Raw genomic sequence first — 17181 nt, forward strand, 5'->3', positions numbered from 1 at the left:
GAGTCTGATCTTCATCTAGGTCACAACAATAGACAAACACAGTCTGCTTAAACTAATAACACACAAACAATTATACATTTTCATTTCTTTATTGAAATCACCATGTAAACATTCACAGTGCAGGGTGGGAAAAGTATGTGAACCCTTGGATTCATAACTGGTTGACCCTCCTTTGGCAGCAATAACCTCAACCAAATGTTTTCCGTAGTTGCGGATCAGAGCTGCACAACGGTCAGGAGGAATTTTGGACAAATTCCTCTTTAAAAAACGTTTTCTGTTCAGCAATATTCTAGGGCTGTCTGGTGTGAAACGCTCTCAAGGTCACGCCATAGCATCTCAAATTGGGTTTAGGTCAGGACTCTGACTGGGACACTACAGAAGGTTGATTTTCCATTCTGCTGTTGATTTACTTCTGTGTTTTGGATCGTTGTCCTTTTGCATCACCCAACTTCTGTTGAGCTTCAAATGGTGGACAGAGAGCCTAACATTCTCCTGCAAAATGTTTTGATAAACTTGGGAATTCATTTTTCCGTCGATGATAGCAAGCTGTCCGGGCCCTGAGGTAGCAAATTAGCCCTAAACCATAATGCTCCCTCCACCATACTTTACAGTTGGGATGAGGATTTTATGTCGGTGTGCTGTGCCTTTTTTTCTCTCCACACACAGTGTTGTGTGTTCCTTCCAAACAACTCAACTGTAGTTTCATCTGTCCACAGAATATTTTGCCAGTTGCGCTGTGGAACATCCAGGTGTGCTTTTGCAAACTTCAGACATGCAGCAATGGTTTTTTTGGACAGCAGTGACTTCTTCCATGGTGTCCTCCCATGAACACCATTCTTGTTTAGTGTTTTACGTATTGTAGACTCGTCAACAGAGATGTTAGCATGTTCCAGAGATTTCTGTAAGTCTTTAGCTGACACTCTAGGATTCTTCTTAACCTCATTGAGCATTCTGCGCTGTGCTCTTGCAGTCATTTTTGCAGGACAGCCACTCCTAGGGAGAGTAGCAACAGTGCTGAACTTTCTTCATTTATAGACAACTTGTCTTACTGTGGACTGATGAACATCAAGGCTTTTAGAGATACTTTTGTAACTCTTTCCAGCTTTATGCAAGTCTACAGTTCTTAATCTATCTTCTGAGATATATTTTGTTCAAGGCATGGTTCACATCAGGCAATGCTTCTTGTGAATAGCAAACTCAAATTTTGTCAGTGTTTTTTTTATAGGGCAAGGCACCTCTAACCAACATCTCCAATCTCGTCTCATTGATTGGACTCCAGGTTAGCTGACTCCTGACTCCAATTAGTATTTGGAGATGTCACTAGCCTAGGGGTTCACATGCGTTTTCCATGTTTAAATGATGTATTCAGTATAGACAAGAAAAATACAATAATTTGTGTGTTGTTAGTTGAAGCATGTTATGTTTGTCTATTGTTGTGACTTAGATGAAGAGCAGATGAAATTTGATGACCAATTCATGCAGAAATACAGGTAATTTCAAAAGGTTCACATACTTTTTATTGTCACTGTAAAAATGTAAGCAAGAATCAAATATTATATCTGTTTGTTCTTTTTGCAGTCAATTTGTGGTCTACAAATGATTCATAATTATGTTCTGGCCCCTTGACCATCCACTCAAGAAAAAATCGGCCCGCGGCTAAATCTAGTTGATGATCCCTGCTGTACAGGCTTACATCTTTTTCCTCAATTAGGTTAGTAATTGTGGAGTAACGACAATGTTGTTGATCCATCCTCAGTTTTCTCCTATCATAGCCATTAAACTCTTTAACTGTTTTAAGGTCAACATTGGCTTCATTGTGAAATCCCTGAGCGATTTCCTTCGTCTCCAGCAACTGAGTTAGGAAGAAGTCCTTTGTAGTGACTGGGTGTGTCGTAACTAATAACTTCATCATGCTCAAAGGGATATTCAATGTCTGCTTTTAAAAAATGTTTTATCTACCAATACGTGCCCTTCTTTGCATGGGAAATCCTCCCTGGTCTTTGTGGTTGAATCTGTGTTTGAAATTCAATGCTCACCTGAGGGACCTCACATATTGTAATTATATGTGTGGGGTACAGAGATGAGGTAGTCATTCAAAAATCATGTTAAACTATTATTGCACATAGAGTGAGTCCATGCGACTTATTGTGTGACTTGTTAAGCAAATTGCTTATGAACTTATTTAGGCTTGCCTTAACAAAGGGGTGTGAATACTTTCTGAAGGCATTCGAAGATGACACGAAGTGCTGATATGCCTCTCTCTGTGTCCCTGTCCCCCCCAAAGCCCTGGTAGCTACCCCTCTCATTGGGAAGCTGCACCCAGCCCAGTCAGTATAGTTAATAGGCCTTCACATGTTTTTAAAATTCCGATATGATATCGATAGCAAATAAAATAAATTTCAACTGATATTGATAGGGACTTTTCATATTAGTGCCCATCTCAAGTTAATAGGTATAGTTATAGTAGTATAATATAGTGTATAATGTCTCTCCTTGTGTCCCTGTCGCCTCAGCCCCCATGGCTCCACCACTCAGTGGGAAGCTGCACCTGGCCCAGTCAGCAGAGGAGGCCACAGAGGCTACAGAGGTGGCTGAGCCGGCCGCCAGCGAGACAGACCGCACCTTGGGACCTCCAGGGCCCTTCATGGAGCACGTCTTCACAGACCCCCAGCCTTCGGTGGTTGATGCTGGCAAATACGACCGGTAAGACACACTATTTGACCAGATTTGAATTGCTAGTAGTTGTAAAGAGAGGAAGTATTGCCAGGACATTTTTGAAAAGTCGTCATTGAAACTTTAAATTTTTTTTTACTGAAAGTGTATTTACATACACTTTAGTTTGATTTGTTTTAGTTTTAGTCTAAACATTTCTGCAGAGACAATACTAATAACATGCTACAGTAGTTGGATTTGCCACCGTGTGGACTGTGGTAGTCTATAGTGGACTTCAAGACAACTCTCTGTTTGTGTCCCCTGTCAGGTGTGCAGGTCAGTTAAAAGAGGAGTCTAACTCCCCACCCCAGGAGACGGAGGATGGAAACGACGACCCCAAAGCTTGCACCAGCGTTGTCCCCACCATGTGGCTGGGAGCACAAAATGGCTGGTGGGTAACTAATCACTATATGCCTAGCTAATGGCAGGAATGTATCATAGCGATGTTGTTTTCTGGTTGTTTTCTGGTTTTCTAAAAAGGTGCAAAACATTTAATTGACCATGATGTGACAAAAAATGTCATTCTTTTTTTGCCAACCAGTTTTGCCTGCATATGTCTCCCAATCCATAACCCTAACCCATAAAACCCTATATATGTCTATGTCCTAAATAAGCTTTGCATCCTTTCTTGAGGCTTTACGTCCATTCTGCAGTGGCCAACTGGAAGAAGTGTCTCCACTCCATCAAACTGAAGGACTCTGTGCTCAGTCTAGTGTAAGTCCCCCACTACTGACCACTGTCTGCTTTTAGAATGGCCATTTTTACCAGTCCTTGATTTATGTTGTAGTAAATGGGTGCATGTTGCTTTGTGTAATGTTGGCTTGACTGTTTCTGTTTCAGGCATGTGAAGGGTCGTGTGCTGGTGGCTCTGGCAGACGGGACATTGGCTATCTTCCACAGATCTGACGGTAACGTAAACTTCCCTAACCTACCTAATTATTCTGAGCTCTCACCTATGAGCCTTAACCATTAACTGTCTGTTGTGCTCAAAAATGACATTCCATGAGCAACATTACTTTTTCTAATCATGATTTAAAGCTTTACATAAATTGTGTGCGTGTGTGCGTGCGTGTGTGTCTGGGTCTCTCTTTATCTCCAGATGGGCAGTGGGACCTGTCAAACTACCACCTGATGGACCTGGGTAGACCGCACCACTCTATCCGCTGCATGGCCATGGTCCATGACAAAGTGTGGTGTGGCTACAAGAACAAGATCCATGTCATCCAGCCCAAGAGCATGCAGATAGAGGTTGGTCACAGGAGGGAAGGGACTGTTTGTATACTAGAGGAAGTTGCAAAGTAACCTTTTCTCAGACCTGGAGACTCACGTTAGCTCCCAGACATAATGTCAAGACATTAGCTCAGTGGACTAGCAGTCTTGAGTCTATCCCCAGTTATGTCGATTGATTGAGATGGGTTGGGGAGAGGTCATGTAATGTCGCTTCACATTGATTTACTTTAATTTATTTCAGAATATTATCAATCAACCAATCCTCCCTTTTCCACCCTTCACCCCCACCTACCCCCTCTCCCACATCAGAAGTCCTTTGACGCCCACCCTCGCAGGGAGAGCCAGGTGAGGCAGCTGGCGTGGATCGGGGATGGGGTGTGGGTGTCAATCCGTCTGGACTCCACGCTGCGTCTCTACCACGCCCTCACACACCAGCACCTACAGGATGTCGACATCGAACCATACGTCAGCAAGATGCTGGGTAGGAAAAAGTGGAGTCTATTTCCATTTAAATTCAGTCAATTTAGAAATTAAACATTCTTAGCGTTATCCTCGAAGAGAAAGATGTGGAAATGGAATTGCAGTTTACTTCCTGAATTGACTGAATTGAAATGGAATTGACCCCAACCATGCTATCCAGCTCTGGCTAGGCTGGTTGTCCAAGATCTGTTTGTGTTGTATAGACAATTTGTATGTTTCTTGTCATATCAAGACCATGACTGTAGGAGTTGGCAAGACAGATCTGGGGACCAGCAAGCTAAGCTTTGGCCGACTCATTGATAGGACCATATTATTTGACTCCACTTTAGTCTATTGAGATGCATCCAATGTATGGATTAACCTGTGTTCTCTCTCTCTCTCTTCTCTCTCGCTCTGATTGACAGGTACTGGCAAGCTGGGCTTCTCCTTTGTGCGAATAACAGCCCTTCTTATTGGTGGAAACCGCCTGTGGGTGGGGACTGGGAATGGTGTGGTCATCTCCATACCACTGACAGAGAGTGAGTTTGAGTGGCGCGCACACGCGCTTTAACCCTACCTCTTTGATTTCACTATTCTGTGCTTCTGTCTTTTACTTTCCCTATCTATACTGAACAAAAATATTTCGCAACATGCAACAATTTCAATGTTTTTACTGGGTTACAGTTCAAATTAGGAAATCAGTCAATTTAAATAAATTAATTAGGCCCTAATCTATGGATTTCACATGACTGGTAATACAGATATGCATCTGTTGGTCACAGATACCTTAAAAAATAAGTTGGGGCTGTGGGTCAGAAAAACAGTCAGTATCTGGTGTGACCAACATTTGCCTCATGCAGCGCGACACATCTCCTTCTCATAGAGTTGATCAGGCTGTTGATTGTGGCATGCCAATACCACACTCCCTCAAAACTTGTGACATCTGTGGCATTATGTTCTGTGACAAAACTGCTCATTTTAGAGCAGGCTTTTATTGTCCCTAGCACAAGATGCACCTGTGTAATGATCATGCTGTTTAATTAGTTTCTTGATATGACACACCTGTCAGGTGGATGGATTATCTTGGCAAAGGAGAAATGTTCACTAACAGGGATATAAACACATTTGTGCACAAAATTTGAGAGAAATAAACTTTTTGTGCATATGGACATTTCTGGGATCTTTTTTTCAGCTCATGAAACATGGGACCAACACTTTACATGTTGCGTTTATATTTTTCTTCAGTGTATATCAGTCTATTTTTCTGTCTTCTCTTATTCCTTAATGGTTTCTCTTTGTTTTTTCTCTTTCTCTCTTGCTGTCTCTCTATTTTATGGCTGGTATCCCTGTACTTGTCCTCCCTGTCCTGATATCACTCTTGTCCACTCTCTCCTCTCCTCCCTCCCTCTCTCATCACTCTCTCCACTCCTCCTTCTCCTCTCCTCCCTCCTTCCCTTCCTTAGCGGTAGTCCTTCATCGGGGACAGCTCCTAGGTCTGAGGGGTAAGTTAGGACTCCCTCTGTCCCACAGGGATGATGTCACATACCGCTCTCTGCCTGTCTTACCTCCATCTCCCCTTTATCGGTCTCCAACATAGGCCTGGTTCAGTTTCAGTCCTAAGCACCCTTATTACCCTAATGTTCACATATCTGATAGACTGGATAGGTGTGAGTAATATAGTGATTGGACCGGAGTAAGTTACAGTATATAGCACTTGTGGAGATCTGAGAGGATTAGATAGCCCACCAACAGGATAAGCAACAGGACAAGTTCATAAAGGTCCCTGAGACCTATCCAGTCATTTCAGATGTGTCAACCACAAAGGGGACGAGGGGCTAGGGATCGAAATGGAACAGAGACAGAAACAGTGGTCCGGTGGTCTGGATCTGATTCAGGGAAATCACTTTTGTTCATGTGTAACTCTGCATGCTATCTTCAGGTGTTGTAAAGTACTGTATATAATCCATTGGCACACATATATGTAGAGTATGGTGTTAATGTATGTACTGTATATGTATTAGAGGTCGACCGATTAATCGGAATGGCGGATTAATTATGGCCGATTTCAAGTTTTCATAACAATCGGAAATCTGTATTTTTGGACAACAATTTGGCCAATTATTTATTTATTATTATTTTTTTTTACACCTTTATATATCCTTTATTTAACTAGGCAAGTCAGTTAAGAACACAATCATATTTTTAATGACGGCCTAGGAACGGTGGGTTGACTGCCTTGTTCAGGGGCAGAATAACAGATTTTTACCTTGTCAGCTCGGGTATTCAATCTTGCAACATTACAGTTAACTAGTCCAACGCTCTAACCACCTGATTACATTGCACTCCACAAGGAGACTGCCTGTTACGCGAATGCAGTAAGAAGCCAAGGTAAGTTGCTAGCTAGCATTAAACTTATCTTATAAAAATCAATCAATCCTAATCACTAGTTAACTGCACATGGTTGATGATATTACTAGTTTATCTAACGTGTCCTGCGTTGCATATAATCGATGCGGTGCGTATTTGCAGATGAAAGCAGGTTCACACTGAGCACATGTGACAGACGTGACAGAGTCTGGAGATGCCGTGGAGAACGTTCTGCTGCCTGCAACATCCTCCAGCATGACCGGTTTGGCGGTGGGTCAGTCATAGTGTGGTGTGGCATTTCTTTGGGGGGCTGCACAGCCCTCCATGTGATCGCCAGAGGTAGCCTGACCGCCATTAGGTACCGAGATGAGATCCTCAGACCCCTTGTGAGACCATATGCTGGTGCGGTTGGCCCTGGGTTCCTCCTAATGCAAGACAATGCTAGACCTCATGTGGCTGTAGTGTATCAGCAGTTCCCGCAAGAGGAAGGCATTGATGCTATGGCCTGGCCGGCCCGTTCCCCAGACCTGAATCCAATTGAGCACATCTGGGACATCATGTCTCGCTCCATCCACCAACGCCACGAGTTGGCGGATACTTTAGTCCAGGTCTGGGAGGAGATCCCTCAGGAGACCATCCGCCACCTCATCAGGAGGATGCCCAGGCGTTGTAGGGAGGTCATACAGGCACGTGGAGGCCACACATACTACTGAGCCTCATTTTGACTTGTTTTAAGGACATTACATCAAAGTTGGATCAGCCTGTAGTGTGGTTTTCCACTTTAATTTTGAGTGTGACTCCAAATCCAGACCTCCATGGGTTGATAAATTTGATTTCCATTGATAATTTTTGTGTGATTTTGTTGTCAGCACATTCAACTATGTAAAGAAAAAAGTATTTAATAAGAATATTTATTTTCATTCAGATCTAGGATGTGTTATTTTAGTGTTCCCTTTATTTTTTTGTGCAGTGTATATATTTTTAAACCTGAATATTTAGTTAATATTGCCTGCTAACCTGGCTCGTTGCGAACTCTGTGAAGACTATTTCTTCCTAATAACAGCCAACATCGCCAAACAGGGGATGATTTAACAAAAGCTCCTTTGCAAAAAAAGCACAATCGTTGCACGACTGTACATAACCATAAATATCAATGCCTTTCTTAAAATCAATACTCAGAAGTATATATTTTTAAGCCTGCATATTTTGCTAAAAAAAATCCAGGTTAGCAGGCAATATTAACCAGGTGGAATTGTGTCACTTGCGTTCATTGCACGCAGAGTTAGTGTATATGCAACAGTTTGGGTCGCCTAATTTGCCAGATTTTTACGTAATTATGACAAAACATTGAAGGTTGTGCAATGTAACAGGAATATTTAGACTTATGGATGCCACCCGTTAGATAAAATACGGAACTTTTCTTGTTTTCGAGATGATAGTTTCCGGATTCAACCATATTAATGACCTAAGGCTCGCATTTCTGTGTGTTGTTATTATGTTATAATTAAGTCTATGATTTCATAGAGAAGTCTGACTGAGCGATGGTAGGCACCAGCAGGCTCGTAAGCATTCATTCAAACAGCACTGTTGTGTGTTTTGCCAGCAGCTCGTCGCTGTGCTAAAGCATTGAGCTGTTTATGACTTCAAGCCTATCAACTTCCGAGATTAGGCTGGTGTAACTGATGTGAAATAGCGAGCTAGTTAGCGGAGTGCGCACTAATAGGGTTTCAAACGTCACTCGCTCTGAGACTTGGAGTGGTTGTTCCCCTTGCTCTGCAAGGGCCGCAGCTTTTGTGGAGCGATGGGTAACGCTGCTTCGAGGGTGACTATTGACGATGCGTTCCTGGTTCGAGCCCAGGTAGGGGTGAGGAGAGGGACGAAAGCTATACTGTTACACTGGCAATACTAAATTACCTATAAGAACATCCAATAGTCAAAGGTATATGAAATACAAATCTTATAGAGAGAAATTGTCCTATAATTCCTATAATAACTACAACCTAAAACTTCTTACCTGGGAATATGGAAGACTCATGTTAAAAGGAACCACCAGCTTCCATATGTTCTGAGCAAGGAACTTACACCATAGTACCCTCCAAACTCGTCATCAAGCTCAAGACCCTGGGTCTCGACCCCGCCCTGTGCAACTGGGTACTGGACTTCCTGACGGGCCGCCCCCAGGTGGTGAGGGTAGGTAACAACATCTCCACCCCGCTGATCCTCAACACTGGGGCCCCACAAGGGTGTGTTCTCAGCCCTCTCCTGTACTCCCTGTTCACCCACGACTGCGTGGCCACGCACGCCTCCAACTCAATCATCAAGTTTGCGGATGACACTACAGTGGTAGGCTTGATTACCAACAACGACGAGACGGCCTACAGGGAGGAGGTGAGGGCCCTCGGAGTGTGGTGTCAGGAAAATAACCTCACACTCAACGTCAACAAAACTAAGGAGATGATTGTGGACTTCAGGAAACAGCAGAGGGAACACCCCCCTATACACATCGATGGGACAGTAGTGGAGAGGGTAGTAAGTTTTAAGTTCCTCGACGTACACATCACAGACAAACTGAATTGGTCCACCCACACAGACAGCATCGTGAAGAAGGCACAGCAGCGCCTCTTCAACCTCAGGAGGCTGAAGAAATTTGGCTTGTCACCAAAAGCACCCACAAACTTCTACAGATGCACAATCGAGAGCATCATGTCGGGCTGTATCACCGCCTGGTACGGCAACTGCTCCGCCCACAACCGTAAGGCTCTCCAGAGGGTAGTGAGGTCTGCACAACGCATCACCGGGGGCAAACTACCTGCCCTCCAGGACACCTACACCACCCGATGTCACAGGAAGGCCATAAAGATCATCAAGGACAACAACCACCCGAGCCACTGCCTGTTCACCCCGCTATCATCCAGAAGGCGAGGTCAGTACAGGTGCATCAAAGCTGGGACCGAGAGACTGAAAAACAGCTTCTATCTCAAGGCCATCAGACTGTTAAACAGCCACCACTAACATTGAGTGGCTGCTGCCAACACACTGACTCAACTCCAGCCACTTTAATAATGGGAATTGATGGTAATTGATGTAAAATATATCACTAGCCACTTTAAACAATGCTACTTAATATAATGTTTACATACCCTACATTATTCATCTCATATGTATACGTATATACTGTACTCTGTCATCTACTGCATCTTTATGTAATACATGTATAACTAGCCACTATAAACTATGCCACTTTGTTTACATACCCTACATTACTCATCTCATATGTATATACTGTACTCGATACCATCTACTGCATCTTGCCTATGCCGCTCTGTACCATCACTCATTCATATATCTTTATGTTTTTATTCTTTATCCCTTTACACTTGTGTGTATAAGGTAGTAGTTTTGGAATTGTTAGTTAGATTACTCGTTGGTTATTACTGCATTGTCGGAACTAGAAGCACAAGCATTTCGCTACACTCGCATTAACATCTGCTAACCATGTGTATGTGACAAATAAATGTGATTTGATTTGAACTTAAACGTTAGCTTTTTTTACATGGCACATATTGCACTTTTACTTTCTTCTCCAACACTTTGTTTTTGCATTATTTAAACCAAATTTTACATGTTTCATTTTATTTTAGGCAAAAAAATGTTTATTTATGTGTTATACTAAGTTAAAATAAGTGTTCATTCGGTATTGTTGTAATTGTCAATATTACAATTTTTTTTTTTTAATTGGCCGATTAATCAGTATCGGCTCTTTTTTGGTCCTCCAATAATCGGTATCAGTATCGGCGTTGAAAAATCATAATCAGTCGACCTCTAATATGTATGAGTCATATCTGTATGCTATTGTTGTGATGAATATTGATCATTTCAGTGACGTAGTCAATATATTAGGTATGGGGTTTTGGGGATGCCTTGTCTCTTCATTATTGCATGTTGATGGCATGTTTTAGTATTGCTCCTATTTCAGTATTCAGATTTATTTATTTTTTCACCATCTGCAAATTCATAAGTGAATGACCACAGGCTTATTCAATGGATTGCCACGTACAGAGAATTGCAGGTAGAAATGTTATGTATAGAGCCACAGTTTCCTATTCTGCATGACTGAGAGGGATGTCTGTTCTATTTTGCACATATCTATTTTAAATGCTCTGTAATGATGTAGCCTGCCCAATTGATGAGTCTTATTAGCAAGCCTGCTCTGTGTGTACTATTGTGATTGGATGGTCTCATGCATCAATGTCCTTGTCCTATACGCTGGTCTGTCAGATGTCAGCTCTTCTGATTGGCTATTGACTCCACTCCCATCCCGATAGCCAATAAGGTGTCTCCAACATCGTCCGGCGGCGTGGCCGGGGGTGTGATTCATGTGTATGCGGACGACAACCCAGAGAAAAGCAGCGGCAGCTTCATTCCATACTGCTCCATGGCCCAGGCTCAGCTCTGTTTCCATGGACACCGAGATGCCGTCAAGTTCTTTGTCTCTGTTCCAGGTCAGTTAGTAATCATAATTTGATTTGATAAAGTTAATTATCCCCTTAAATGCATTAAATCAAATGTGGAGTTCTTGACTAACTAAAAAAGTATTATACCTACTGTCAATACTCTGTGAGGATGGACCAGATTGTCAACTGGGCACTAAAATGCAAAAGTGGTTCACAGTGTTTAATTTGTGGGTATCTATTGGTAAGGTTATTTAGTACTATGTGACAACAGCTGTAGAAAGGGCATTATAAATACAATTGATTGACTGATCTGTTTCTCGTTGCCTGTTTAACAAATATATATATACAGTACCAGTCAAAAGTTTGGATACACCTACACATTCAAGGGTTTTTCTTTATTTATTACTATTTTCTACATTGTAGAATAACAGTGAAGACAGCAAAACTATGAAATAACACATATGGATTAATGTAGTAACCAAAAAAGTGTAAGAGGAATGCTTTTCCAACAGTCTTGAAAGAGTTCCCACATATGTTGAGCAATTGTTGGCTGCTTTTCCTTCACTCTGCGGTCCAACTCATCCCAAACCATCTCAATTGGTTTGAGGTAGAGGGATTGTGGAGGCCAGGTCATCTGATGCATCACTCCATCACTCTCCTTGGTCAAATAGCCCTTACACAGCCTGGAGGTGTGTTTTGGGTCATTTTCCTGTTGAAAAACAAATGATAGTTCCACTAAGCGCAAACCAGATGGGATGGCGTATCGCTGCAGAATGCTGTGGTAGCCATGCTGGTTAAATGTGCCTTGAATTCTAAATAAATCACTGACAGTGTCACCAGCAAAATGGGAACCACACATGCGGAGATCATCCGTTCATCTACTTTGCGTCTCAGAAAGACACGGCGGTTGGAACCAAAAATATAAAATGTGGACTCATCAAACCAAAGGACAGATTTCCATCAATCTAATATCCATTGCTCGTGTTTCTTGGCCCAAGCAAGTCTCTTATTCTTATTGGTGTCCTTTAGTAGTGGTTTCTTCGACCATGAAAATTCATATTTGTGTCGTTCTCAAAACTTTTGGCCACAACAGTGTGTGTGTGTGTGTATGTATGTATGTATGTATGTATATATATATAGTTTTGAGAACGACACAAATATGAATTTTCACCAAGTCTGCTGCCTCAGTTTGTATGATGGTAATTTGCATATAATCCAGAATGTTATGAAGAGTGATCAGATGAATTGCAATTAATTGCAAATTCCCTCTTTACCATGCAAATGAATTGAATCCCCAAAAAACACTTCCACTGCATTTCAGCCCTGCCACAAAAGGACCAGCTGACATTATGTCAGTGATTCTCTTGTTAACACAGGTGTGTGTGTTGACGAGGACAAGGCTGGAGATCACTCTGTCATGCTGATTGAGTTTGAACAACAGACTGGAGGTTTCAAAAGGAGGGTGCTTGGAATCATTGTTTTTCCTGATCATGATTACCTGCAAGGAAACACGTGCCACCATCATTGCTTTGCACAAAAAAGGCTTCACAGGCAAGGATATTGCTGCCAGTAAGATTGCATCTAAATCAACCATTTATTGGATCATCAAGAACTTCAAGGAGCGCGGTTCAAATGTTGTGAAGAAGGCTTCAGGGCGCCCAAGAAAGTCCAGCAAGCTCCAGGACCATCTCCTAAAGTTGATTCAGCTGCGGGATCGGGATATATATATATATAATATTACATTTTTCTGTTTTTCTGTCAGGCAACGTGTTGGCCACCCTAAATGGTAGTGTGCTGGACAGCCCGTCAGAGGGTCAAGGGTCCTCGGCACAGCCGGAGGCTGAGGCTCAGAGCATACAGAACGTTCTGGTGCTGAGTGGAGGGGAGGGCTACATCGACTTCCGCATCGGTGAGGAAAATCACACACTCACTCATGCATGCACACACACACTGCCATACACCCAAGTTCATGTGGTGCTCTTTTCAATTCCTAATCGAATTGGTCTCCAGATTCTTAACCCTTCTGCTCTAGTTGTGCACTTGTTCATTTCACTTTATGGATTTAAAATACCAATCCAATGCTTTTATATGTGTGGATGTGCAGAAACACTTCAGTACAAAGGTGACAGACCCGGTGCCTGTCTGTTCATGCTGACTGGCTCTCTCACTTCATCTGTGTGTCAGGTGATGGCGAGGACGACGAGACAGAGGAAGGGGAAGTGCCGGGGGGCGCCCCGCAGATGAAGCCTGCTGTGTGCAAAGCCGAGCGGAGCCATATCATCGTATGGCAGGTGTCCTACATCCCCGTGTGACACTCCCACCCTCAAGGGTTACCTTGCATCCCCCTGTCCCCGCTTCTTGCGCCCAGATTATCACCCCCTTCCCCCATCCTAAAACTAACCCACTCTACCCACCCCTCCCTGCCCCTGTATCTACCCCTGGTCATGATGTAACTATCCCTAGGCTTGGGAATGACCCCTCAGCCCCTGTATGTACTATTAAACCCATTTGAACTATTGATATCCCCCCAAAAACCTTGTAACTACCTATTGCCTTGTAAGTATCACTCCCCCAGTCCAGTAACTTTCCAAATAGCTTGACTATGACTACCCCCTTCCCCTCCCTCGCCCTGTTTTTTTGCAGCTTCTACCAATGTAATTATTTCCCCCCACCATGAGCCTTGTAAATTACCCCTGCCTCCTAACTACCTCCGCTACCCTGTCTCTACTCCCTAAAGCCTGGAGTGTGTCTTAAATGGCACCCTAGTCCATATATGGTGCATTACTTTTGATCAGGGCCCATATGGTGCTGGACAAAACTAATGCACTATATAGGGAATAGGGTGCCGTTTCAGACATACCTGTATTTATTTCCCCTGGAAGGACATCTGTATCTCTCCTGTATTGACCTTTGACTTGTAATGGCCTGCATCTGCCCCCAAGCTACTCCCTGATCCCTACAATCACCCCTAACTCCTCCCTTTCTCGCTTTGCCCACCTCTTACCAACATCACAAGTACAGGAACATTAAAGACTACTGCGTAATATAACGCCTCTCCAGGAATTACCCAAGATTTGCAGCAACAGCCAACCAGTAATCCAAAAACTATTTATGGTATGACTTACTAAAACCCCCCACCTCCAATCAGCTTTCAGCTCACTGAACCACGATTGAAACAGAGACAGCTGATTGGTCAAGAGGGATTCAGGGACAGGCAGCTATTGGTCGGAGTGAGTGACACAGTCACTAGCCACTCATTGCTGAGTTGAATGTAGAGAGAGAGAGACTGACAGTTGATTGGTTGGTTCAGGGTGATTTTACCTCAGCCAGCTGTTAGAAGGTGAGGAGACGTTGAATGTACGTGGAAAAAACAAGATCAGTCTTGAATGCATTGGCCTGTAAATACAGTGAAGTTTGATCAGGAGGTGTGCAGACTCAGGATGGCACCCTACGCCCTCCCTTTATAATGCACTATTATTGACTAGAGCCCTATGGTTCTTTGTCAAAAGTAGTGTACTATATAGGGAATAGGGTGCCATTTGGGATACAGATGTAGTAAAATTCATGGGGGATGACTGATCCAGAAAAACAGGTGTAGTGGAGTAAAGAGAAACTCTTGATTTGGCATCAGAGGATGAACAGGGATTGTAATTGTTCCACATTAGAAGCAAGTTTCCAGACAGCCATATGGACATAGATTGTCTGTGTTTGAGCGCATCAAATATGTGATGCATTGTGGGTAAGTTGGGACTGACTGATTGATCTACAAATAATAATGAGTATTTATTTATGATGCAAGGTGATTTGTAGATCAGTCAGTCGGCTGCACTGTCGATCAAACCCAAACTCTACTGTAGAGAAAATGGACAGATAAAGAGTCTCAGTTCTATTTCGGCCTTTGTAAAAACCTAAATCCTCTCAGGTCTGTGAACACCAAATGGGTAAGGGCGTAGGGAAAAGTAACCGAGGCCGAAATGTAACTGTGCCAAATAGTGGAAGGAGAGCGAGAGAGCCAGGCATATCCTCGAGCTGTGAGCTGATTGGTTCATAACTGATTCACCAACCACCCACTGCTCTAATTCGCTGTTCCCAGACTGACAGTTGGACAGTGAGGTTTGTGCTTGGTCGCCTGTTTTGAGTGACAGCTGTCATTGAGGATTATGTAACTCTCCAGACATGCCCAAGGCCCCTCCCCCTCTTGTTCAGTATGTAACTCATATCTCTTTATCTGTGTGGATTAATTATTAAACCTAGTGTGCGCTGAAAACCAGAGGCCATGTTGTCTGTCGTTCTCTTCTCTGTTGGTTGACTTATTTTCAGTGTTTTTATTTATTTATTTATTTACTCACTTTTTTACTTTTTGAATTAGGACCAGGATTCAATCTGATTTCAAGGCCAACCTATGCCGCATTTAAAGGTAATTTCCGATTGGCGTTTGCCGTGAATCCGGTCTCCGCAAACATTACCTTTAAAAGATGCATAGCCGACAAAACATGATCGGATTAAGGACTCGATTTAATCTGTATCACAGATGGTGTGATTGAAATTTAAAGGTAATTTCCGATTGAGCCAACATACAGTATGCAGCGTTTACTGTGAATGCAATCTCCACTAATGCGGGAACATTGCCTTTAAATTTCAATCATGCTGTAGTGCGGAACTTCCACGATACGGATTGAATTGAAGGTATATAAAGAATGTATGAAATGGCATCCTGTAAGACCAAACCCACTTTAAGTAACAAGGACAGTGGTTCAGATCCGGAAGAGTCAGCTCAATTCGATTTGGATCATACCCTGTCAACTTTAGGTACTATAGACGTTCATGTTGCACAGCGGACATTACGTTACATTTTTATATTAAAGGTGCATTGAGTACAGTACAAAGTATATCACACATACAACCACCCTTAATGCCTATGATATACCTGTAACAATAAAGGAATGAAATTCATTGAGAAAAAATAAAATAAATGCAAATTCATCCAAATTTATTTGAAGCTATACAGTTGGCTGTCCAACCACATTCAGTGTTTACAAACTCCAGCGCCTTCCTTCTTCACTGTTGGTTCTCCTTGGAAGTTGAAGAGTGTTTTTGGATTATGATGAGGTAAGAAAGCAGTACACAGCTTCATGCATTTTAAGACATATTCTTCAAAAACCAAGAGCTGTTATGTTACAGACGACATCTTTAAAATTGCTCAAATGAATTAAATAACTACACTGACCGAACTGTGAATGTGTGCCTTCAGGTTCGAACAAAATAAATCCCAATTCATTCATGAGATTAGAGAAATGTGCCCTATGTTCGCCTTTCTCTCTTTGTCAGGGGTTATTGCTAAGTTCAGAGAGAGCACAATTGCATCCTACATCTATGACTGTCCAGTACATACAGAGAGCAGCAGCAGATATAATACTAAAGAACCTACAGTACAAGGATTCTTCTTGCAGTGTGAGTTCAATCTTTAGGTTAACTCGCTGTGAATCTTGCACCTTGCAATTTAATCCCAATGTCATCTTGTGTAAGTAACTGTAGCAGAGAAGATGTGCGTTGTCATTCATTCATTCAATAAATATTTCATCAAAGCAGCAACATCACTCCTATCACCTACAGTACAGCTGCCTGCTACAGAAAGCCGCAAAGCGATTTTGTATCAGTGTGTGTTTTTAAGTGTCTGTGAAGAGGGTGAGTGGGTATGATCAGTGGCCATAAAAGTAGACCTACGTTGATAAGTATAGTGCCTTCAGAAAATATTTACTTTTTCCACATTTTGTGTTACAGCTTGAATTTAAAATGGATTCTATTTAGATGTTGTGTCACTGGTCTACATACAATACCCCATAATTTCAAAGTGGAATTATGTTTTTAGATATTTTTACAAATTAATTTTAAAAAAATAAAAAAAATGTCATGTCTTGAGTCAATAAATTTTCAACCCCTTTGTTATTGCAAGCCGAAA

General features: G+C 42.4%; 1 protein-coding gene across 11 annotated transcripts in view; it reads left to right on the forward strand.

The window, feature by feature from the left end:
• The window catches only part of LOC110521924 (C-Jun-amino-terminal kinase-interacting protein 3), a 76902-nt gene extending 61408 nt beyond the window's left edge, over positions 1-15494 (forward strand). For 10 of the 11 annotated variants that reach the window (XM_036968834.1, XM_036968839.1, XM_036968837.1 and 7 more), the window contains 11 exons: positions 2514-2703; positions 2981-3103; positions 3346-3426; positions 3553-3620; positions 3812-3960; positions 4252-4423; positions 4827-4940; positions 5865-5903; positions 11094-11270; positions 12985-13131; positions 13407-15494. In XM_036968834.1, the coding sequence (XP_036824729.1) occupies positions 2514-2703; positions 2981-3103; positions 3346-3426; positions 3553-3620; positions 3812-3960; positions 4252-4423; positions 4827-4940; positions 5865-5903; positions 11094-11270; positions 12985-13131; positions 13407-13534 (1388 nt within the window). In that variant the 3' untranslated portion in view covers positions 13535-15494. The remainder of the gene's footprint in view (positions 1-2513; positions 2704-2980; positions 3104-3345; positions 3427-3552; positions 3621-3811; positions 3961-4251; positions 4424-4826; positions 4941-5864; positions 5904-11093; positions 11271-12984; positions 13132-13406) is intronic. The other variant, XM_036968841.1, reaches the window with a different exon arrangement.
• The last annotated feature ends 1687 nt before the right edge of the window (positions 15495-17181 follow it).

This window comes from Oncorhynchus mykiss, chromosome 30, assembly GCF_013265735.2.
Source record: "Oncorhynchus mykiss isolate Arlee chromosome 30, USDA_OmykA_1.1, whole genome shotgun sequence".
NCBI lineage: Eukaryota > Metazoa > Chordata > Actinopteri > Salmoniformes > Salmonidae > Oncorhynchus > Oncorhynchus mykiss.